This window comes from Alligator mississippiensis, chromosome 5, assembly GCF_030867095.1.
Source record: "Alligator mississippiensis isolate rAllMis1 chromosome 5, rAllMis1, whole genome shotgun sequence".
NCBI lineage: Eukaryota > Metazoa > Chordata > Crocodylia > Alligatoridae > Alligator > Alligator mississippiensis.
This window is the reverse complement of record NC_081828.1, coordinates 43,165,350-43,188,434: the sequence shown is the minus strand read 5'-3', so window position 1 is coordinate 43,188,434 and position 23,085 is coordinate 43,165,350. Positions and strand designations below refer to the sequence as shown.

Here is a 23,085-nt window from a genome sequence, read left to right as displayed (position 1 = left end):
GTCCTAAGCTTGGAATTTAAAAAATTAACATTTCTGATAACGCAAAATTGCGCTTAAATTAGCCAGGATGATAACATCAAAAGGGATATAACATACACATTTCATGGCATGAACCAACCCAAAATTGCCAAGCACAAGAAAAAAAGAACCCTTCTCCTGGGAGAAAATTATTCTATAATCACCAGCTGCAGGATTTCTTGCATCATTTAAGGCCTTTTGTGGTGGCTATTAAGGATTTGTCCAGAAAATATGGTTGCAGACATGCATCTCATTTTACAAGCTCCATTTTACCTTAAAAAAGGTTATAAACAGTATTTTTTAATGGAAAACTCTTGAGTTTATCTATACTGCAAGACGGGAATTCTACAGCAAATTAAAATGCATCAGGCTTTGATCAACTGGCTCTAGTTAGCCTTGAAGCAGAAAACTACCCAAGATGAAAACTACCTTTGCAAAATATCTGTGCCTATGTATACTTTTCCTCTCTATGCACTTCTGATCACATACAGAAGACCTAATACCCACAATAGCTCAATTTCAAGCAGTAACACTGGACATTTTCTGGATAGGAGCTTAACAGAGGTGATAGCAATTGCCAGTTTATTCCAGCTGCAGAAGAAACACTGAGCCAGTGCTAGGCAAACTTAATACCATGAAAAGGATATGCACTTCCTTAGGCAAGCCTGTTCCACACAGTGCAAGCTTTACCATACAACTTTTGCCCATTCCTACGCAGGGTAAGTGGGACCAGGAGAAGGAAGGATGAGGTGTCTTTTCTACACGCTGCACGTACAGAGGAAACGTCATAATGAGAGAGAGACACCTTTTGGAAGCGTTTATTTCGCTGCTGACAGTACAGCTGCAGCAGGCAACTTCCCACTGAGCTGCTGCACGCTGTGGAAGAGTTAAACTCCTCTCAGGTCGTTACAGAATCGAGATGTGGTATCTGCTCACCTTCCAGACCTAAATTACACACAGACCTAACATCACTTGTACATTCACCTGTTAGGGACACAAATTTTAAATTAAAAAAAAATACAGCTGTCTACAAATTAACAAGTAGAGACATCATGCAGAAATCAGAAGATAATTTGAGACAAAATCACAGATCAGGTTGCCCTGTAGATATGTGGACAAACTCTACTTACCTGCCCACAGAGAAAAAAGGAGTCAAATCAGGCTGCTTTTCACAAGCAACTGGAACACTAGCTCCCTATTGCCTACTTTGCCTCAGGAGACACCTTGTTGTTAGTTTACACTTCCAGAGCTGTAGCTAATATTTTCTAAAGGTGCTGAGGAACCTTGAAGCTTTCCTTTCCTTTTGTACTGTCTGTTCTCCAGCATTCATGTCCTAGGTAATGTCAGTAATAGATAACTTACTAGAAAAAAAGGGGATGCTGAAACATAATATGCTGATTCTCTCTTGAAAACAGGCACAAGTAAAATGACATTTTTGATGCACACAAAAAAAGAAATCACATCACACTGGAACTATTTATATTGGCTGGCACAGAACAAAAGATTACAAGAAATGCTGTAATTCTGCAATGACCTTCTTTTCTGCTACAGTTTAATCCCCACAAAAGAAATAGGGAGAAGAACAAGACATTGACAAAAGGCTCTTGGCTTTAAAAGTGTATTATTCTTTATAAAACCTTTATGGAAGCTGGACAATGAAATAAGCTTATTTAAGGAAATGCTCTGCTTTTCCTTCATCACTGCACACTGAGATTTTTCTGTAGGACAGTTCCTAAGTAATGGAATGCTGGCAGAAAAGAAGGGCCTGGGGGAGGAAAAAACCAACATGATGGAGAGAGGAAAGAAATAATATAAATGTTTCTGCAAATAGATGGAAGGAAAACTAAGAGATTTAAATTGTTTGCCCTGAGTCTGGGCCTACACTGTGTGAAACTCATGAACTCTTCTGAGTCATCTTAAAACAAACTGCTATGCACAACTGCCAACTCAGTGAAAAAGGAGGGTTGCAAACTAGTAGTTTAATTTGGTAGCAATCAGTGATAGAAACTTTTCACTGTCTAAATATAATGTGGTTTTAAGGCATAATTTAACATCCATTTATTCCTAAAGCAATGCAAGTGTAACAAGAAAGATGTCAGACAATGAAAACCCAACAATTTGCTCATCTGACAGGGTGAAAGCCATTACAGTATGTACAGGGCAGAATCAGCCTTCAAAAAAGGAGTCTCATTTCATTTTAGAAAGCAACTACAGACCCAGATTCTAGAAAAGAAAACATTACCAAACATAAGGAATGTTCATTAGAGTCCATTTTCTACTACAGCTACTTTGAAAAGTAGGCTAAAGTGACTGCTACCAACACAATCTGGTTGAGGTAAACTGCTTTGTAACTGCTCCAACACAGTACACCCCAATCAGTGCTGTCCATGAGCATTGTGTCCTGGAAGGTCAAACTCTAGTCCCCTAGTGTATACTGCCTCAGAGGAAAAGCCTGTACTCCCACCAAACTTTATACCTATGGTTATGATCAACTAAAAGGGGTAGAAAGGGGTAGAACTCAGGTGAAAAAAATCATTTTCAGGACACTCCCTCAACAGCGACAGTCCTGCGTGGATTCTAATGCACATCCCCCATGAACAAAGTGTCCTGCACACATACACCTGCCATGCTACAGGCTCTCTCCTCTTTGGTGACAGGTCACAGCCACCAAAATCGCACATAGACTATCAACATGATAAAAAAGACAGCTACAGCCGCAAGCTTGGCATAGGTGGAACGCATGTTCAGATACTTTGCATCCTGACGGTACTTCTTAGACAAGCTGGACAAGTTGTTGGCCTTGGAATCTAAAGCTGTTAAGAAAGAGTGAAGATAGATTAATTACATTATTAACACTAATAAGGCAGTCTGAAAATGTGTTTATAGATAAAACTCTTTTGGAACAGATGGAAAGGTCTGGGGCTGTGTAAATCTAGGTAACATCCCTTCCAATGGTCTAACTCTTGCAGCCTACAACACAATGCAATCTAAACTGTGCTGGAGGAATTAAACAGGCGAGATAACAGAGGTCTCACCTTAATCAACACCTTTTGAATACTGGCACGCACCCTTAATTTTCCTCCTGAGGAGACAAGGACAGCCACAAGCCCTAAGGTCTCACTCCATGACAGTAGCTTAAAATGCTAGGTTCTTTGGGATCTGGATGAGCAACATGACAATGCAAATTCAGGCAAACTCAAATACCCAGCAGGGCAAGCATTTTCTCCGGGAGACCCCCAGCTGCCTCTTTTCTCAGATGGAAAAGAATCACAAAGTCCTTCGAGCTGCCACCTCTGTCTGCTATACTGAAAAGCAAGAGAAGAGCTTGAATTTCAAGAAAGTCTTGTACCTGAGAGTGCCTCTCCTCGCTGTAAGACTTCTTCAATGTTGGCCACCATAATTCTCTGCACATCTTGTAACTCTGTGTTGATGGAGCCCAGGTTCCTTCTTGCACGGCTATCAATGTAGAGTTTCTTGGTTTTCTGGATGTAAGTATCTGGAACAAGAGGCAGCCATCAATATGAAAGCCTTTTCCTTTCCTTCCTGCCAAGTATGAGCAGCCTACCCAACTCTGAATAGACTCCTACCCTCTAGGCTCCAGCATGGCATATTCCTAAAACAAAGTGACAACCTCATTACTCACTCATTGACTGATACAAGCAGGTATGCTAATTGGCTCTACAGAGTAATGCACGCAACCTGCCTTTGAGAGGACACAGCAGCAGACACAGGATTAGAGGCTTCAAAAAGAGTCTGCACCTGTGTTATGCAAACCCCTTCCCTCTCTGCCAATGTACAAATGGAGAGCTGGAGCTCAGCCCAAAAGCAAGAACTCAATAGGATCAGAATATTCTCAGGTGCCCTAAAGAGTGGTGATTCCATTATTCTTCACAGCTGTATCCCTCTCCCTAATGTTGCCGAATCAAAACAGCCCTGAGCTTTACTTCATTATCTCCACACTTACCATCACCTTTGAAAGTACACGAACTGTTTTTTTGGTTGGCTTTCCACTTTTTGTGCAAAACAGGAAGAGCCCTTCTCCAAGCATACAGTAATAAGGCTGTCAAGGCAGCACTAGCAGCCCTTACCACATACCCATTTCATGGGACCACAGTGGCAGGGCAGCACAGAGACAGCAAATGGGCTGAACACAAATAATTACAGGGAAAAAGCCAAGACCATAAGAAGTGGAAACCTGAATTGAGGGACATTTACCATTTTTGCCCTCATATTTTTTATCCTGGGTTAAAACAGAACACCATATGCTGCACTAATGGAATGACAAGATAAAAAGTAAGCTCCATGGCCTGAGCTGGGAGACATTAACAGAGTCAAACAAACAGCTCCCATCAAGGATATCTGCTAACAAACTACAAAGAGAAAGACCTCACCAAACTCAATGAAGGAATATGGCCTGGAGACGGTCGGCACCTTCTTTCCATGTTGTTCATCAAACTCTGAATGCAGATCCTCTAGGTACGCAAAGGCCAGCTTCTTGGGGAAAGTGGCTTCACATAATACCAGATAGCACACACCCTTCTCAATGATGTAGCTAGAAGAAAAGTTGCAGGCAGAATGTTAAGGGATCTCAGGGTTTTGTACTATACACCTGGAATACTATCTTTTGTACCTTCCCACCTTTAAGGGTATGGCATACCAAGCTTTAGTTTTATCATCAACACACTACACCCAAAAGTATGCAGACATACAGATGGCTTCAAGTCTCTCTTCCACCTCAGGCTGCATTGCCACCACACTGGACTTCTTCCCCTCTATGCAAGTGACATAATTCCAGTTCCCATCTATCCACCCATCTAGGAAGCCTTTATACCTAGACAAGCGACAGTGAATTCAGCTGATACCAGAAAGCTTAGGGCCTGCTCCTGTAAGGTACTGAGATTGTTTATGCCTGGCAGTAAGTCTGGGGGCTTTAATGGGGAATAGGGAGTGATTCCTTTCACCCAGGCTGTCTTATCAATAGTCTGTAAAATGTCTCTCAATTCTGTGTACCTAGGAAGGTGGCTGTTCTTGGCATAAGCCCTGCAAGATTCCAGTGGGCTGTATGCTAGTTCCAGTGCCCCCTGCTAAGATAAGTTATTTGTTTGGGATTGATATTGTAGCCCAAGATTCAGATTCTCAAGGTAACTGTTACATAGACAAGGTTCTGGTACTGAGAGTCCTCAGGTTCAAATGTAAGGGTCTATTTTCAGTCTTTCAAACATCCTAGTTCAGGGGTTTTCAACCTTTTTAAGGCGTGTACCCCTACAGCTGGATGCAAAGTTGGGGGGGGGGGAAGAGTTGGTGAAAGTGGCCAGAAAATTAATTGGGGGGGGGGGGGGGGTGGCGGCAGCAGCCGGATGCAGGGTGGTGGCAGGGAGTGGGTGGAAAGCCGTGCGCCGCAGCGGCAGCCTGGGGTGGTGGATGGCTCTTCACCCATCCGTGTGCACCCCCCTGAGGCCTTTCTAAGTACCCCCTGTCCTAGTTTCTCTCTCCTTCGTGCAGTTGAAGTGTTCAGACATCTGTTGTATACCTTCCAAGAGATCTGAATGTTAATATCATGGGAACAAAGCGGTCTGTAAATTTCCTTAGTTTTTTAAACATCGAAAAGCCCTGATTCCAGACTGGGAAGAGAGGTTTGGGCCCTGAAGTCTATGAAAAGGAATCCCTAATCCTGCAGGCACTGGGAAATACACAGTAGTCCCAATGCATCAATCACCCTTCCAAATTTCACCACCTTTGGGATGAGGTTCCACTCCCCCACTACCCTTCCCTCTCTCCCATGTCACCTCAGAGAAACAAAAATATTGTTTGCCTATAGGCTGCTATGACTGCAAATGTAGTTTCCTAGCAATATGTGGTTGTCTTAATAATTTTAAGGGTGGTGCTTCATTGTAAGGCATGTTAAGATGAAATCCACTAGCTGGTGCAAGAGTTTAAAATATTCTACATGCTCCGTTTTGGAACAATTTTCCAGGGTCTCTTTTTTTCTCAGTCTTTTCCTCAGAATGTCTGTCATTCATTCTTAAGTATTTAGTTTTGTCCATGCTTTTGTGTAAATGTCAGTGCCTCTGCTAGTGTGGCTGACCATTTTAACCTCAATATGAATTTCCTAACTCCAATACTCAATTTCTCATATTTAACACTGCCTTTGCATATTTCAACAAGAAATTAATAAGTAATTAAACCTATTTTTCCATGTATGTAAAGGGAAAGAGATGCACCTGATCAGCTTTAACCCTTGCCTTCCTGATTTCTGAAACCCACATATATGCACTCAGTGTATTTTGGTTTTAACTTATTATATTGATTTTAAATTTATTTAAATTTTGAGAGAGGAAAGTTCCCCTTCTCAAACAGATGCCAACCAGCAAAGGCTAAAGGTTGCTGTGAAGTGTAACTAACAACCTGTGAGCTCACAGACTTAAGACTTTAATCAGGCAAAGGTCAGCTAATGACTGCTAGCACAGCAAGTTATGTAGACACTTCCCAGTCTGCATATATACTGAGCTATGTAGTGGCATACCATGAGTTAAACAGGTCCTACAGCTCTTTAAATTTAAATGTTCAGAAGTAAATTTCTTCAAATCTGGTATAAGTTCTAGGTTTCAGCAAGATCCAGATTCTGCCTTGAAGCTGGTCAGTTTCAAAGCTAATTCATATTGCTCTCAGTAGATTCGCAAAAGCAGATATTTCCCTAACTGTGCTCCTGTCTTAGCACTTCACCTGCAGCTGCCAAGGAATTTTCTGCTCTGCATCCAAGCAGTCAGAACTTTAGCTGCACATAAGACTCTTCCCTGGCAAGCCAATGCCGAGGCCAAGGAGGATTATCTTAAGTCTAACCTTACATCTCTGCTTTTCTTGTACTTCTACCACAAACTAGATCAGACTTATCTTTAAATTAAACTGTTTCCTCCTTTTCTGGGTCTCATCTTGGTGGGAATACCTACGCTGTGCTAGAGAGTTTGACAATGGAAGCCCAGCACCTCTTTCCTTGTGTGTTATCCCTTGAATAAAGTGTAACGTAGTCAATCTTAGTCCCACACTGGCAACACACCAGCAAACACACCTAAGACAGAGCTGATGGCATGTGACCAATGCCACACTAAAAGTGATTACATTACACATGTTCCAGGTTTCACTGTGGAGCCCCTCCTTTGTGGTCAGAACACAATACAGGCACATCTTATGCTTCTTTCTCAAGGATATCAACACTAGCTGTTTTTTGCAGCTCCCCCCTCTCCCAGCAGCTGGCTAAGGAACTGGTTTAACAGTGACCCAAAAGGGAATGAGCTCCTTTTCCTTGCCATTTGGGATCTTCCATTGTCCAAATTCTCTGGGGAAAATCATAGGCACTGGAAGGTGGCTTCAGTTCATAAATGACATTGTGCAAAACAAACTTAATAGCCTTCCTTGATAGAATAATAAATTCAACAGACAAAGAAAACATCATGGACACAATGTATCAAGAGCTTTACCATGATCTCAATAATCTCCCCCAGGGATCTTACTGGAAGTGGTAATATTTGGATAGTAGAGAGGTACAGGAACAACTGAATGCCAGATTGATTATAAGCTAAGAGATACAGAGTAGAATCCTGGAGTCAGCAATGGGAATTTCACTCAAGCAGCTTTGGAAAGCAGGAACTGCCAGGCCAGCTTCAAATTAGTGGGCCACCTAGTCCACTATCCTATTTCCAATAACGATCGGGTGTCAGAAAAACATAAAAGAAACCTTGTGATGCATTATCATGGTTTAACCCACTCCAGAGAGTGCTGCCCCTAAGCCCTAATAGCTGGAAGTTGGCTTTTGACTTGAGGAAGGCTGCTCTTTCTTTTTTCATTCAGTTGAAAGCCTGCAGCAGGGGAAGCGTGTTTAAAACATTTCGCTACAGTAAGAGATGAAAGTTAAAGTCTGCCTTTAGTCACTGGTACTGTAAACAGGTTGTTTAAATTGGGCAAATCAACGGTGGTGCTGGTCACATCACTCCTTGCATTTCATTAGCTATAGAAACTGGGGTGCCTTACCCATGCTAGCCTGATGGGCCAAGAGGAACTTTTAACATCAGACAAAAGACCCACACTTCATTTAAAGATCTTTCTATAATCTGTATATATTTTTCTAGTCAAGCTAAGCCTTTTTTAATTTACCTCAAGAACCTTACGCCAATTCATTCATCGGCTAACAGTATAACACCACTGCCTTTTACCCACTACAAATTGCACCCCCTTCCATTTAAATCAAAGTCTGCTTGTTCTCATAGTATGAGATAAAATGAAGAAAGGTGCCTAATATATCTTCTCTTGATTCACCTAAATAATTTTGTTCCATCTACAATTTTTACCAGCTTTCTCCTTACTCTTCATACACCCAATAGAACTACATTACATGTTACTCAAATCTGCAGATGACCCTAATTTAGAAGGGTCTGCAATCATTACAGGAGGTTTTAAATGTCTTGAGAAACAGATAACAGAGCGGACTAATTGCAACCAACCCCCTTTTAGGATAAGTAGGAAAAGGTCCAAAATAAGAAATGCCGGAGAAAGTCAAGGAAAGAACAGACATCAGATTAGATGGGCCTCCAGCACAAAGCTGGTGCATGGAAAGATGTAGAGAGAAGGGAGTCTTGTCCAGTAAGACCCAGTTGTGGTAATACAGCCTACTTACAGCAGGAGTTCCTCATGCTTAAAAAGAAAAGATGTTGATAAACCAGAGGGAATTCAAAGAACCAAAAGGACTGCAAAGAACAACCTGCAGAGAGAACTTCACAGGAGCAAAATATATGCAGGCTGCAGAAGAGTGTGGGGGATGTAGGAGCTGGACAGGAAGGCATGAAATACCACATTGCTTGAGAAGAACTGGAATGATTTGAATAAATATTCAATAAGCAAATAAATATTGATGAAAAGGCTATAATAAAGAGGTAAAAAGCTTCATATTCTCTCCTCTGAGTACACATTTCCCATAAGCCAATGGGACAGGCTTATTGGCTCCTCCCTTTCTCTGCATGTCCAACTTCTAGTAAACCTTCAACCATCCTTGGGAGGTCCTTTCACTTTACCTACAAATCTGCTAGGCTGAGCTGCTTACCTTTGCCACCTTATTTTCTGTGGCATGTTGTACTTACTGGAAAGCCATGGCTCCTGCTTCTAGGGTGCATCTTGTAGGGGACTGCTCATTCAGCTTGCGGAATAGCTGTTTAGCTTGGCTCTGGTACTGCTGCAGGTCCCGACCTGACTGAGAAGGGAAAAAAGTCTATTAGGCAGGGGTCTTCCACCCAGCAGAACATACAGAAATACAGCAACCTTCTAAAGGATGGATCTAGCCTTTTCCCAAAAGGAAACTACCATAATAAGCCTAGTAAACACAGAATATTTTTAGCAGAATTAGATCTGAAATCCATGGTCACAGACCTACTAAGTGACAGATCCTGGAAGACCTCAAGAATCTAACTCTGCTGAATGCCTCAGTCCCCTGCAGGGTAAGCAAGTCACATATGAGGTCCCCAGGGAGCTTGATTTGTAGCTTCAGTACAGAGCAGGTACCTAGGCCTCTCTGACCTGAATAAAATGGGAGGGGCCTATAAATTACAAGGCCTCTCGGGAATTTTACTTTGATTTCTCAGGCTTGCATGTTGGAGGATTCAGGGATAAGGGGGGAGAGGGGAAGAGAGGAAAGAAAAGTACTCAGTGGCATAGACAGGGTGGATCTTGGTTTCTCTCGCTATCTTAATGTATTTTAACACTATTATGCAGGAATCCCTAGAAACTGCGTTGCTAGTTCAGGGGTAATTTCATGTCTCTTGAGTCGATATGCTAGTCACAGATTAGATTTCAGTACCAAACCCAATTTCCGCTTCCCTCATGACTGGGGTTTCTGTCTCAGGACTGGCACTTTAAGCCTTGATACCTGAATTGTGGGAGCAGAGTGGCTATTAGTCCTGGGGAAAGGATCCAACTTCAGTGTCAGTCTGTCTTGATGATAATACTGGTTTTTTTGGGTGGTTGGTCTTTTGGGTACATGGGAAAAGAAGAGCTATCTTTTCAGGATCCCAGAGGTGGGAGGACAGGCTCCATGTGCCTACTAATCATGATGGTGAGAGTGGGATCAGCAGGGATGTAAAGCAGCCTTTAATATTCTTCATTTCTGGAGTTCAGTGATGGGGAACAGGAAGGATGGCTCCAGTTTCTGCTAGAGCCCTGATGTTAGATCAGGGCCTCTTAGTGTCCATGAAGAGATTTCTCAGTCTCCTGGATTGCTGGCACAGGAAGAAACGGGTCCCGATGTCTTTCAGGATCTGGCTGCAAAGATCTGCCTCAGTCCTAGCAGCTGTAAAAGTGGGTTTCTCTCTTTCTGGGTCTTGGTACCTGGGGATGCCTGGGTCTCAATCCTGGTGCTCAAGAAACAGCTACTAAATACCATCAGTCTTTCCTGACGCGTTTAGTGGCACCATCCAGCGTTTCTCCAGCCTGAAATGTCACGCACTCAGCTCCTGCAGAGCAGGATTTATAGCCCTGCTGAACTGCTTCTTTGTTCTCTCTCACCAGTCCCTTTTGTTTAACTGGCCGCCAGCCACCGGGGCCCAGCAGGACACCAGGTGCCTCCTTCCTCCAAGTCTCCCAGCCCTGCGTCAGCAACCCACCCATTCTCTCACCTGTCCCATGCTGCTTTCCCCCAGCCACCTCTGCCAGTCTGTTCCCAACCCTTCCTCCACCATCCCCGCAACGGCCCCCTGCCCTAAACGCCCCGGAGCCAGCCTGTGCCCGCAGACCCGTGCTGCATCACAACAGCCTCCCGGGGCACTCCCAGATCCTTCCTCAACACCCAGGCTCAGCGCCCAGAGGCGACGAGGCTCCCGCTGCACACAGCCCCTCCACCCCCCAGCCCCAGGATCCAGCCCCCTCGGTCTCCCTGCGCACGGCGGGGGCCCTTCAGCAGGGGAGACGCGCTGGAGAAGGGGGGAAGCGCTGCGGAGCCACTCGGAGCTCCCGCCCGCGGCCACTCGGAGCTGGGCCCGCTCACGGGGGGACTGCAGGGGAAGAGGGGGCAGCCCCGGCTCCCACCTGCTCATCTTCCTGCATGGACGCGGCCAGCGGGAGCCCGTCCGCCACCCGCGCGATCATCGTCAGCAGCACCATGTCTGCGCCGCGCCAGGCCTGGGGCCGCCGCCGCCACCCGGCCCTGGCCCTAACCCTAGCCCCAGCCCCAGCCCCGCACCCGCCCTGCTACCGTCTTCCACTGAGGTGGCCGGAAGCAGCGAACGCAGCATCCGGGTCCCACCCCTGCCCGGACACTTCCGGTCCGCCGCTCAATCCGGCCCGGCGGGCAATTTCCGCTGGGGGGGGCTAGTAGTGCAGCCTGCGCAATGTTTACAGGTGTAGCGATAGTAGTGAAAGTGTTCAAAACGAAGGATCACTTTTGAGGCAGCTAATTGTTGCAGCAGATGCAAAGCCCAAGTAATTCTCAGAGTCTTAACTGACTTTTAGGGTTTTTTTTTTCATTATTAATATATTTCATGTTCCATGTCAAATCAGCCAAATCAGTTCCAAATCATATTGATTGAGCAGAACTCAATTGTTCCAAAACTGTATCAATTGAGCAGGCAGAACTCAATCCTTGTATGGTGCTACAACCTGGGAGTGTCCTTGGGCCCAGCCTCCCACCCTGGGGAGGTGGGGGGGGGCATTATAAATATATATATATACATAAGATTAATATATATCTACACTCTTAGTCACACCCCAAAAGAAAAACCATAATCCCGTTACAATATATGTACCCACGCACACGTACAAAGGCCCGCTGGCCACCCAAACTTGTTATAATATCCGCACCTGTGCACTGCAAGAACACTGATCTCTCAGACCAGACACCCTAGTCCCTTCATCCCCATCCTGCTGGCAGGGTCATGAACTGAGTTCACTCATTGTCCGTGTCACTGTTGCTCCAGCTCCTGCTGGAGGACTCTCTGCTGCTGTCGCGGTTGCTGCTGCTGTCCTCAGTTCCTTTTGTCTCTGCCTTTTCCTTGCTGTCACAGTCCATTTCCCTGCTAGGGGGAGGTTGGAAAATCCTGTGCCAGGTGGCTTTGGCCACGTCCTCTCCATCCTCTCCTACTGATCTCTGGTAGTAGGTCTGGAGTTCGCTCAGAGCCATTTTAACACAGTTGACCATCTCTAAGTCCGTGTGCTTGTACATTAGGAAGTTCCTGGCTTTCCACAGGGTGCTCCTGATGCAGGCCTTTAGGTGCTCCCAAATCCACTGGCAAGCATCCTAGGTGTGGGCCCAAGCCTGGAGGTCTTGGGTTTCAGATGCCCCCAGGTACTACAGGCAAGAATTCTCAATCCCAGATTCTACTCTGGGATGTCAAATACTCAAGCTTAACCCACAAGAGGCCAAGAAATTACTTTCAGGTTTGCTGTCAGACACTTTCTTATGACTTCTTGCTTTGAAATAAAGAAATGCTTCAACTTCGATGACCCAGTTCTTACTCACTCACTGGGGTTTTACAATGACCAATGCAAAGTAAATAAGAAGACATATTTGCATACTCATTTGCATATTTTTTTAGTATACAATAGTTTTCCAGCAAATACAATAATTTTGAACTTCCAATATGAGCATTTCATATTTAAAACCTGGCAACGTTGAGCCTGTAGTCCAGTCAGTTCCCTCCCGAACCCTAACACATCAATGCATTGTGCCCTGTGCATACAGCCAGAGGCTTGGGATAGCCCTAGTGGCAGCTCTAAAACACGAGCGGCAGCTCTGAGACACCTGCAAAGAACGCCAGGCCCAGGCAATGAGTGACAAGGGCAGAGAGACAGAGAGAATGATGCAGCAGTGTATCCTGCAGTGTCCAACAGGCCTCTGTTGCTTTAACACCAGGAGGTGCCACTGAGGCGCCTCAAGTTTGCCCCCGCATCTCCTCCAAGCTAATGCCTGTGCACATTGGCCGCTTGTCATGTTTTTTTTAGGGGGGGGTGGTGCCCGATCTAGATAGGGAGGTTCAGAAGAGAAAGCAACAAGCCTTGTTGTCTGGCTCAGGGCTTTGTGTGCAAAGCTCCTGGTGGAAAAGTAGTGAGTTGGAGTCTAGGTGTGGACCCAGCAGCTGAGCTGCAAAATGTATCCCTAGTGGTGTACACTATTTTTTTTTCACCCAAAAACCCAGATTTCAGGCCTGTGCCTTAATTGCACCACTTGGAGTGTCAGTGAAGAAAGGGAACTCGGTGTGGCCAAAATATTTTTTTTTCTGTTTCAATTTTGGAGCAGCCGAGACCATTGAGGTCCAAGCAGCGAGAAAGCCAGCAGTCCTGGAGGCTTGCATGGTATCTCTGGGACAGAGCATGATGCTGGCAGGGAAAAGGGGCATGTTTGTGGCTGCCTGTGGCCTTTTCTTGGGGTTGCAATGGGTCATCCCTCAGGTCATGGACATTTTTTTTTTCAGTGTGGGGTGGTGATGTCCATATGTATGTATGTCTGTGTGGTGTCTGGTCTACGTAGGGAGGTTGGGAAAGGACAGGGGCAGGCCTTGTTGTCTGGTTCAGGGGGTTGCATGCTGAGCTCCTATGGGCACGTTGAGAGCTCAAGTCAGAGTGTGGACCCAGAAGCTGAGCTGCAAAATGTGTTCCTGGGGGTGTAACATTCCCCTCGGAAACATGGCAAGGTGAGATGGGTTGCAGAAACCCTTTGGACCAGGCAGGGCTCTAGGGATGAAAGCTGCAAAACTTGGTGTGGCATGCTGAAACCCTTTGGACCGTTGAGGCCCAAGCAGTGAAAAAGCTATTAGTCCTGAAGGCTTGTGTTGTGTCTCTGGGGCTGAGGATGATGCTGGCAGGGAAAAGGAGGATGTTTGTGGCTGCCTGTGGCCTCTTCTTGGGGTTGCAATGGGCCATCTGTCAGGCCATCGGGTTTTTTTTTCTTTTGTTTTTTCACAAGCTGAGGTGGGCTGCAGAACCCATCGGACCAGTGGCAGGACTCTGGAGATGAAAGGGTTGGGTTTCAGCATGCCATGCCATTCCAGAGACAGACATTATACATTAACTGGTTTAAGTGATCAGAAACTGGTTTAAACCTGTAACAGAACAGATATTCAGTATGCATAAACCAGTTTCAAAATGGCTGAAACCGGTTTGAGATAAACCTCAATGTAGTATCAGACTACATTGAGGATAAACCCCTTGAATGTAGTATCAGACTTAACGAATTTGGTTCAAACCGGTTTATGGAATGTTTGTCTCAGCCCCCTTCCTGGTTAACTTAAACCAGAGGTCCCCAGCATCCAGGCATGCTCTCTGGGCTGGGCTGTCTGCTCCAGTGTAGCAGGGCTGGCCCTGCCCCTCTGCTCCCCAGCCGAGCAGGGACAGGCAGGGGTGGGGGTCTGGCCATAGAAGGGTTTAATTCCCCTATCCTGTCCCAGCAGCAGGGACCTGAGCCCAGTCTTCTGGGTGCATCCCCTCACTGCTGCAAAGGCAGGCCGCCATGGCCCCTGAGTCAGAGAGGGCAGGGAAGGGGGTAATTCCCCTCTCTGCCCCAGGGGCACTGCTAGGGTGGCCATCATAGAGGACATTCCACTTTTCTGCTACTCTGTCCTCTGTCGATACAATACCTGATGTCTTTATGTCCTCTATTTCTCTCTTCAAGATAAAAATAGAGGACATAAAGGCATCTGGTTTCATATCAATAGAGGACAGAGGACAACCGGGCTGTCCTCTATGATGGCCACCCTAGGCACTGCAGTGGGGTCTGCCTGCCCCAGCCACTGCCTCTCACTCTGTGCCCAGGGCAGCAGGTGAAATAAGCTGCCCACCTCCCTTGGGCATCAGGCAGAGGGCACTTATTCCACCACTTGCCCCAAGCAGGGAGTGAGCGGCAGCAGTGGCAGTCAGAGTGAGCAGACCCAGTTGTGGTCCCTCAGGGGCAATAGGGGTTGAGCAGGGAATAACTCCCATTTCTGCCCCCTCTGCCTCAGGGACTATGGCGACCTGCCACTGCAGCAAGTGGGGAGCGCCCAGCAGACCTGGCTCGGGTCCCTGCCAGTGGGACTGGGAGGGGAGAATTAAACCCCTCTCTGGCCAGTTCATCCCAAACTGGCCACGCCCCCTCCCCCCCAGTACAGCTTCCCTGTAGACAAGGGCATGCTCTAGTGCCCCCAGCCCAGCCTGGGCAACTACAGGCATGTGCCCACAGTTCCTGAGTCCAGAAGGGATGTCTGTCCTGTTACAAACTGGTTCAACCTTGGCAGGTTAGACTAACCTGCAAAGATATCATCAATTCAGCCTCTGGCGTTTTGAATGTTTGTCCCAGACCATAGGCCCGTGCTTTAGTTGGACCACTCGGGGTGTCTGTGAGGAAGGGGAACTCGGTGCAGCCGAAATTATTTTTTTTTTCCTTTTTAAATTTTGGGGCAGCTGAGACCGTTGAGGCTCAAGCAGTGAGAAAGCCTTCTGTCCTGGAGGCTTGCATGGTCAACAAGCAACGCTCTTGAAATGGCTGGGCCCAGCGGGTGAGGGAGGAGCAGAGACAGGTGCCTGGGAGAGAGGCACAAGGACCTGAGCCTCTTCTGGGCCACCTTCTCATCATAGCCCGGCCTCTTCCCAGCATCATCAGGTCTTAAATACGAACTTACACTAGAAGCTCACAATTATCCTATGTGTAGAAAAGCTATTGTACACTGACAAATATGCAAATAAGTTTTCATCTTCTTTGCCTTCCATCGCTCAGAGTAATTCCCAGCGAGGGAGGGAGAACTGGGTCATCATCACAGCTGGAGCACGGACTTCTCTGGAGCCAGCAGCGCTGAGACGGTGCTGACAGGCCCGAGACGCCCTGGAAGTGACCCGGGTTTGCCGTCTGCCGTCTCCTCGAAACACGCTTTGAGCACGCTTACTACTATTGCTCGGACAAGGGTTGAAATGCCCGTACAAATACGATAATTACGGCACACCCGGCAACAGTCCCCCCCGCCCGCCGCAGCACCTGTCCCCGCTCCACAACCCGCTGTTCCTCTAAGCCCCACCCCCGCCGCAGCCTCCCCCTATCCCTGCCCTTGTCTCAGGCCCCTCCCCTGGCCCCGCCCCCCCGGTGGGACCCCCGCCCCCTGCCCAGGCTGGCCCCTCCCCACGTAAGCCACGCCCCAGCCGCCATGTGACGCTGCCGGCGCGGCGCGGCGCGGCGCGGCTCGGCTCGGCTTGGCGCAGCACAGCGCTGTGCTGTGTTCGTGGCGGCGGCGGCGGCGGCGGCGGCGGCGGGTGGGGGCCGCGCTGCCCTCCGGTGCCGGCTCCGCGGCGGGACGCAGGCGGCCGCGGCCATGGCGTCGGAGCGGGGCCGCCTCAGCTTCCCCGGCGGCGGCGCTGGAGCTCTGAGCCGCCCCGTGCCCATGAACCTCTTCGCCACCTGGGAGATCGACGGCTCCAGCCCCAGCTGCGTCCCGCGGTGAGTCTCGGCTGCGCGCCCAGGGCCGCCCGCGAGCGGCAGGGCAGGGCCGGGCCGGGCCTGGCAGCGCCCCGGGACGTGTCGCAGTCGCAGCGGCGGGTGTCGCGCGGGCCCCGCGGCTGCGGCTCTGCCAGGGCCGGGCCGGGCCGCATGTGGGGCGGGCGGCGAGCCGAGGAATTCCCCGCGTGCTTCAGGCAGGGCCCCAGGACGTGCTGGACGTGGAAGGGTCTCTTTGGGTCACGGGTGCGGTGGAAACCTCCCCTCGGCCATGTCCAGCCCGTGCGCCAGGTCCCAGGAGCATCGTCTCTCACCTCTTGCAACGAACTTGAGTCGTCTGCCCAGGGTGCTGTCCCCGGCAGGGTGCTGCCGCCCCGCAGGGTGCCTCGAGGTGCTCTCCCAGGTGCCAGGGGGTGCCACGCTGTGCTCGTGCCCCCCGGCACGCAACCTCCAGGAGATGAGTTTTCTCATGGGAATTTGTGGGGTTAAAATATTCTGCCCCGCTGCGGGCTTTCTGAGCCTTCAGAGCAGGAAGAATTGCTCTTATTTTTCTCAATCGAAAGCAAGAGAAGAGATGATGTTTTCCCAGGGGGGGCCCTTGAGCTGGCCTGCCTGGGAGGGGTGGCTCCCAAGTCTAAAAAGGTTGAAAGCCACTGGCTTAGGGGTTAAGTGCATCAATCTCCTTAGGAGCGTAGGACCTCTTTCACCCCACCATCTAGCTTGTAAGGTAAGGGTACTCTATGATTATGCTGCTCAATTAGTGATGCTGACTAGGAGCCATCCATATCAAGGTTTCTGAAGCAGCCTTGAACCAACTACCCCCTACCAATTTCAGGGCTGCTATTAGAGGTCAAAGGCACCCTGAAAAACAAGGCAGCCATCCTTCATGAGATGCAAAAAGCTCAGGCTGTTCTTGTAGCTAATGAATATTGTTCACACTGAGTTGAGGTAAATGCATGCTTGTGGGAATGCAAAACCTTTTCTTCAGTCCTGAGGCTAGGCATGTAGGTGGCGTAGTCTATAGTACATGTGTTCACCTGTTGTGATGCATGTATGTGTCCATGTGTGCCCGTGTTTAGAAGTATAATAGGATGGGGCATCGGGACAGTATAAGCTGTGGGAGGTTATGAGTTTGTGCGGTGGGGTGATGGAGAGAAAGGGGTGTGAGGGAGTCTAGCTGAGTAGTAGGACACTTTGCTGTCTCACTGCTGTCACTGACTACTTGGGCTTTGGTCCAAGCTGAGGGTCTCTTTCACTCTTCTCTAACCCTTATGGGCTTCTGCCTGGGGTTTTCATGATCATAAGACATCAAAGCAAGTTTTGTGTAGTAATAATAGTCAGTACTTCAGTTTAGAGCAAGGATGTCACAAGGGAGGAGGAGACCATGGAAGACTGTGAAAGTTGGCAGTATTGGGAGCTTGAGTCTCTCTGGCCTGCCTTACTCCCCAGGCTCTCATCCGTGTCCATATGCTCCCAACCCAATAGTTGCAGTGTGTGTGAGTGGGAGAACTGTTGTGGCTCTGGATGCTGCTGTGGCATTCCCCAGCAACACTGATCCTGTCTCTTACTCTCTGTACATCCCCTTCCTGAAATAAGCCGGTCCCACCAGTTGGGAGATGATACGTCAGCATCTTGTCTCTCTTGTGTGCGTATGCATTGCAGCAGGTGTCCAGGCTCTTTAGGCTGAAAATCTGTTTTCACTAATTTTTTTTTCTCTTCATCAAAAGAAAAAATGTTCTCATTTTGATATTTCTATGGTTGGTACCCGATTAGAGTCAAGTAGACATAACATGCTTGAACAAGATATCTTTGTGAAAAAGAAAGAAACCCTTTTTCCTGCTGTTCTTGTAAAATTCCCCCTCACCACCTCCCCATCCCCCTCCCTCCCAACTATGACAGAAAAGACTGAGAATAGAAATGTAACATTGCTGGGTCTTCGAAGTGCCACTGTTTTACAGTTGGGAGGAAACAAACAGCAAAATTAAGGTAGGCATGAAGTCTTGCAGATCACTACTAAGCATATCTGTATTTTAGCAAAACTCTGGAAAACTGTACCTTTTGTGACCTCAAAATAGTTTGATACTTGGGCACAACTGTTCGCTGGTTGTTTTTCTGGCTGTTTGCATATGTGGATCACAACTATGTTGTCCCAGTGTGAAGAGCTAAATTGTCCAAAGTAAAGCTACTTTAATGTTGGGAGCAGAAAGGCTGTGGCAGCAGGAAAAAAATGGTAGATCTCACAATTATAAAGACTGTACCTCTAATTCTGCTTGCAGTCTGCAGACTTCATAAGGATTTCCATACATAGGAGAAATAGCCTGAAATATTTACATGGACACCTGTTCTCTGGTAGTTTTCTATATGGATGCTCTTATGCCATGCTAAGAGTATCATTTTTAGTTTAATCAGTAACAATGTGGATTATGCTAATTTGCAAGAAAGCACTCAGCACAGAATAACTATTCTCCTTAAAATTCTCACCTTTGCTCATTGCATTGTAGCTTTGAAGAATGGATAAGCCCCGAACTTCTAGAAAAAGTGTACCTGCAAATATCAGCTGTATTTTATTGCTATATGTTGGTGTTTGTTATTCTCTGATAACTCACCCTTGTAGAAAAGTCTTCAGTCAAACAAAAGCCATAATAAAGACATTAGGAATCAACTATATCCCATTCCAATTACCAGAAATATAAGTGGGGTTATTTCAACAATGACTACAGTTTTTTATTTATTTGTGTGTAATAAAATGGAAACCAGTGGTTGCCAAGTATTTTCCTATTTTGTGTAACATTTTATGCTGATACTTGCAAATATGAAAACTAGCTCATTACACATTTGCAAACAAGCAATTTTATGTATATGACCATAAAGCGCAGTGTTAAGGTCAACATATCCTGCTTCAAGCTGTGATGGGAATACCGCAAAGCTCTCAGAACTTGGGAGCTGTAGGTGCTGTGGAAATGTTCCTGGGAAGTGGGTTGCTTCTGGAGAGGTGCAGATTAGCAGTGGTTAGGGGTTGTTGAAAATGAATAGAGGAAGCTGGAAGCTAGTGGAAAAAAACCTGAATTTTTTTAGGGGGGTATGACTTTGGGGGAAGATGGGCTTTGAGAGTGGCTGGATGTTGCTTTGTGAGTCTGAGTTGTCTGTGGGCTGGCAGCAGCTGAGATGCTGTCAAGTGTTTGCTTGCTGGACAAGGGTATTTAGGCATGATACTGTGGGTCCCCCTCACCTTTTGCTGGCACCGTTTGCCTGCTTTTCATGCCACTCTTCCATTCTTGGGTCCAACAGTGTGAGCAGTGGTGTGACTGCTCAGTTACCCACTCCCATGGTATGACAGGGGCCTCTAGTGACTGGGCTGAACTGCACATGCCAGGTCTCCCTAAAGCCCAGCTGGCCACAGACTGTTCATTCTAGGAGGTGCAATAGTTCTTCTGCATGTCAGGACTGGATACTTGGCAGGTTTGCAAAATGCTGTAGGTTAACAAAACATTGAGTAGGCACAACTAAAATTAAGGTCAGAAATTGCTGAAATTAAGACTTCTACTGAGACAAGTCTGGCCATACAGCACGTGTAAATAATGCTATAGATTGTAAGCCAAATGGCAGCAATACACACATTTAGTTTGCTCTGGTGACTTTGGGCAAACAACTTCTAATGACTCTTCATTTGTGCTTTTCCTGACTCTTACCTCTGCCTCAGTCTAATGTATATTATGTTCAGACCTATACAAAAAAGCAAGAAGGCATCTTACTATATGTAAAAGGGGTCATTTAAAACAAATGCCTGAAGTCTGTGTTGAACATATCCCTTTTCATATCCCAGATGCTCCTTCCAGGGGTTCAGGTATAAATTTGGAACCTGTTATAGTCAGATTAGAGAGTGGTATTTGAAACAGTGCTCTGTGCATGTGAAAACGAGTTTGCTTTTCAAGAATATGACTTTAATACACAAAAGCAAGGTAGGGAGGAAACAGGATTGGCATGTGGTCAGCTATTGTGGAATTGCCTTATTTTCCTCAAGGCTGTTTTCCATTGCTTGCATATTCTCTTTGGACTTCTGTTGGCTTTTTAAGAGTCTTCACAGCGGAGATGTGTGAATTCAGCAGAAGGTCAGAGGATGGGTGGTATATAAGGAAGGTCCTTGATCTGGGAGGGAGCGCTTCCTTCCCCTTTTTAAAAGTTAGCATAGCATGATAAATCTCTCCAGGCACTTGTTTCCATTTCAGAAACATTCCTGCCCTAATGGCATGAAACCTGGAGTGGTGGGGTGGGAGCCATGATTGGATCGCCCTGGGCCTGCTTTACTGGAATACGTAAGCAAGGGCAAAGTGCCTGCAGATTTTTAACACGCACACACGGGGGAATGTGACATATTTTGGAATGCTCCTGTGGACAAGAGCTCGCCAGTAAAGGAAATGAAGGGCGACTGGCTCATTTAGTGAATGGCATTGTGTAGCCAATGTGAAGCCTCACCTTGTGGGTGGACTTGTACTTTGAGAGTTGACTGAGTGGAATGCTTTACGCCTTATCCAGTTGATGGGTCCTTATCAGACATTGTGGTGGATTATTTAAGTTATTCCTCTTCAGGGGGAGAGAAGGGGGTTTTGATTTACTTTAAGTCCAGCCAATTTCTGTGGCCTATTTGAAAATGGAAGTCTATAGATGACTTTTTAAAAAGAGACTACATGCAGCATGTAGAAAAACAGTGGTAGAGTCATACCACTCTTCAGTTAAGTCTTAGTGTCTTAATGTTTGGCTGTTTTTGCATTAGGTGGAAGGGAGCATGCTGTGTGCAGGGAGAGAGAGTGTTACAAATTTTTGCCAGTCTTTGATGTTTTTATGTGCTTGTTCTTCTATTGATGTCAATTGCTTCTTAAGTACTTTGTGGTCAGTTGTTACTGTATGTATAAAAGCACTCCTCTGGCACTAGCAAACATAATACTTCAGTCATACAGGACAGGCTGTTTGATATCACTCTATCAAAACCATATGCTACGACTATGGCCAAACTATGTAGGCTTTTTGGATTTTAGCACTCTGTTAGATCTCTGTCTTCCCAAACATCTGTCAGTGCCAGGCACTGTTTTCTCTTTGATGTGCAAGAGGTCTTCCGATTTCCTGCCCCCGCCCCCCCCCCCCCCCCCCCCCCCCCAAGCACTGAGCATCTGTAATTCCCCTAGGCTTAAATTGAAGTTGAGTACTCAACATCTCTAAAAATTAGAATCCTTTTTTTTCATCTTCCCAATCATGTGACTGAAACTACTATCTTGACCAAGTCTAACCAATAAATTGCAGAAGGGGGAAGGTGTATCTGATTCTTTCCTATTGTTCTAATTTTTCTGCAATGAGCTATCCAGTAGAAGGATGTGTTATGACTTATGGCCAATTCCTACCAAAGCATTTTTTTTAAATATCAGGAGAAAAGAACAAAGCAAAGATTTTGTGGATTGTGTGTGCATGTTAAATTACAGTGACCTGGATGCTAGATTTGAAGCTGGGGGGAGGATTCTTAGCTTACAATTGGGAATGTCCCTTATCTATTTTTTACTGAGTTTCCATCGGGCCTTCAATCTGAACACTGGAAACTCTGTTTTGAAAACTCTCTTGAAGCTCAAGAGTGAGGCAGCTACGCTAATACAGGAGAACATGGTACTATTCCATTTTGAGAAAACAGCCTAAGACCCTAGAAGTGGGAGGGTTAGGGGAGTGATTAAGAAGCTGGTCCATTAGAAGCTCTTTTTTTTTAAGTGGTCAGTAAGATGAGAAATGCGGAATATTTAATGCTTTCTTCTGTAATGAGATTTGCATTAGGTTATTGATTAATTTCTAGGGTGGTTGAAAGCACTTGTTTTGGTCTCCTGACTTGTAACATGCTTTTACAGGGGTGTATTGCTTTATTGAGCAAGTGTGATTTGTGTGCAACTGGGAGAAAGCAGGGAAACCTAGTGAGTAGAGCTCAAAAGAAAACTGTTAAAAATGTATATTTATCTATTTATCCCTGTAGTACCCTAGCACTTCAAATATTAACTTTCCTTTTTCAGTTTACCCTTTTTGGTAGGGGAAATACCAAGCAGAGTAGACTTCTAACTAGAATAAAAGCTTGTCTACATGGGGAGGATACTGTGATGTAAACTAGGGTATGGATTTGCAGTGTACCATTTGCTCTGCACTTTGAAGGTGGAATGAGCTGCCTTTTGCTTATTACATGTAAGCATGTCTGCACAGGGAGTTAGTGTGCTGCAAAGTAAAACTAGGGGCTAAATTTGCAGCATCTTCTTTGTGCCCTAGGATTGACAATTAACTAAACCCTAGGATTACCTAAACTACCAATTAACTAAAGCCCTAGGATTGACAATTAACTAAGCTTGCTTGAAGTCACAGTGTGACTAAATTAACATTTTTGTACAAAAATGGTGCAAATCCCTCCTGTGTTGAGGAAAGAATTGTGAATTTTGCTTTAGTTCATTCAGAAAAGATACCAGCTCAGCCTGGAACCTGCCACAGTATGTTAGAGCAGCTCTAGTGGGGGTCAGAAAACTATGGCCTGCAGACAGGCTATGGCCTGGGAATCCAGGACACTGGCAGTAATTTCATGATGGGAAAAATGATTGTAGTTTGACAGTAGTGACTGGATTGCA

At 46.4% G+C, this 23,085-nt stretch overlaps 2 protein-coding genes across 3 annotated transcripts in view; one reads left to right on the top strand and one right to left on the bottom strand.

The window, feature by feature from the left end:
* Positions 1 to 820: 820 nt before the first annotated feature.
* On the bottom strand, positions 821 to 11,231 carry SEC22B (SEC22 homolog B, vesicle trafficking protein). Its single transcript, XM_006259951.4, has 5 exons — positions 11,083 to 11,231; positions 9,147 to 9,256; positions 4,410 to 4,570; positions 3,368 to 3,514; positions 821 to 2,831 (listed from the first exon to the last, which is right to left on the bottom strand). The coding sequence occupies exons 1-5, from the start codon at positions 11,155 to 11,157 to the stop codon at positions 2,677 to 2,679; spliced, it is 648 nt and encodes a 215-aa protein (XP_006260013.1). The 5' UTR covers positions 11,158 to 11,231; the 3' UTR covers positions 821 to 2,676.
* A 4,960-nt stretch (positions 11,232 to 16,191) lies between these two features.
* The window catches only part of PACS2 (phosphofurin acidic cluster sorting protein 2), a 131,271-nt gene continuing 124,377 nt past the window's right edge, over positions 16,192 to 23,085 (top strand). For both annotated transcript variants that reach the window (XM_059728261.1, XM_059728260.1), the window contains exon 1: positions 16,192 to 16,450. In XM_059728261.1, the coding sequence (XP_059584244.1) occupies positions 16,326 to 16,450 (125 nt within the window). In that variant the 5' untranslated portion in view covers positions 16,192 to 16,325. The remainder of the gene's footprint in view (positions 16,451 to 23,085) is intronic.

Coding starts and splice junctions, on each gene's coding strand:
- SEC22B (XM_006259951.4), bottom strand. CDS start 11,157: ATGGTGCTGCTGACGATGATCGCGCGGGTGGCGGACGGGCTCCCGCTG. Junction 9,257..11,082: donor CCATGCAGGAAGATGAGCAG/GTGGGAGCCGGG, acceptor TTCCCTTCTCAG/TCAGGTCGGGACCTGCAGCA. Junction 3,515..4,409: donor ATATTCCTTCATTGAGTTTG/GTGAGGTCTTTC, acceptor CTCTTGTTCCAG/ATACTTACATCCAGAAAACC.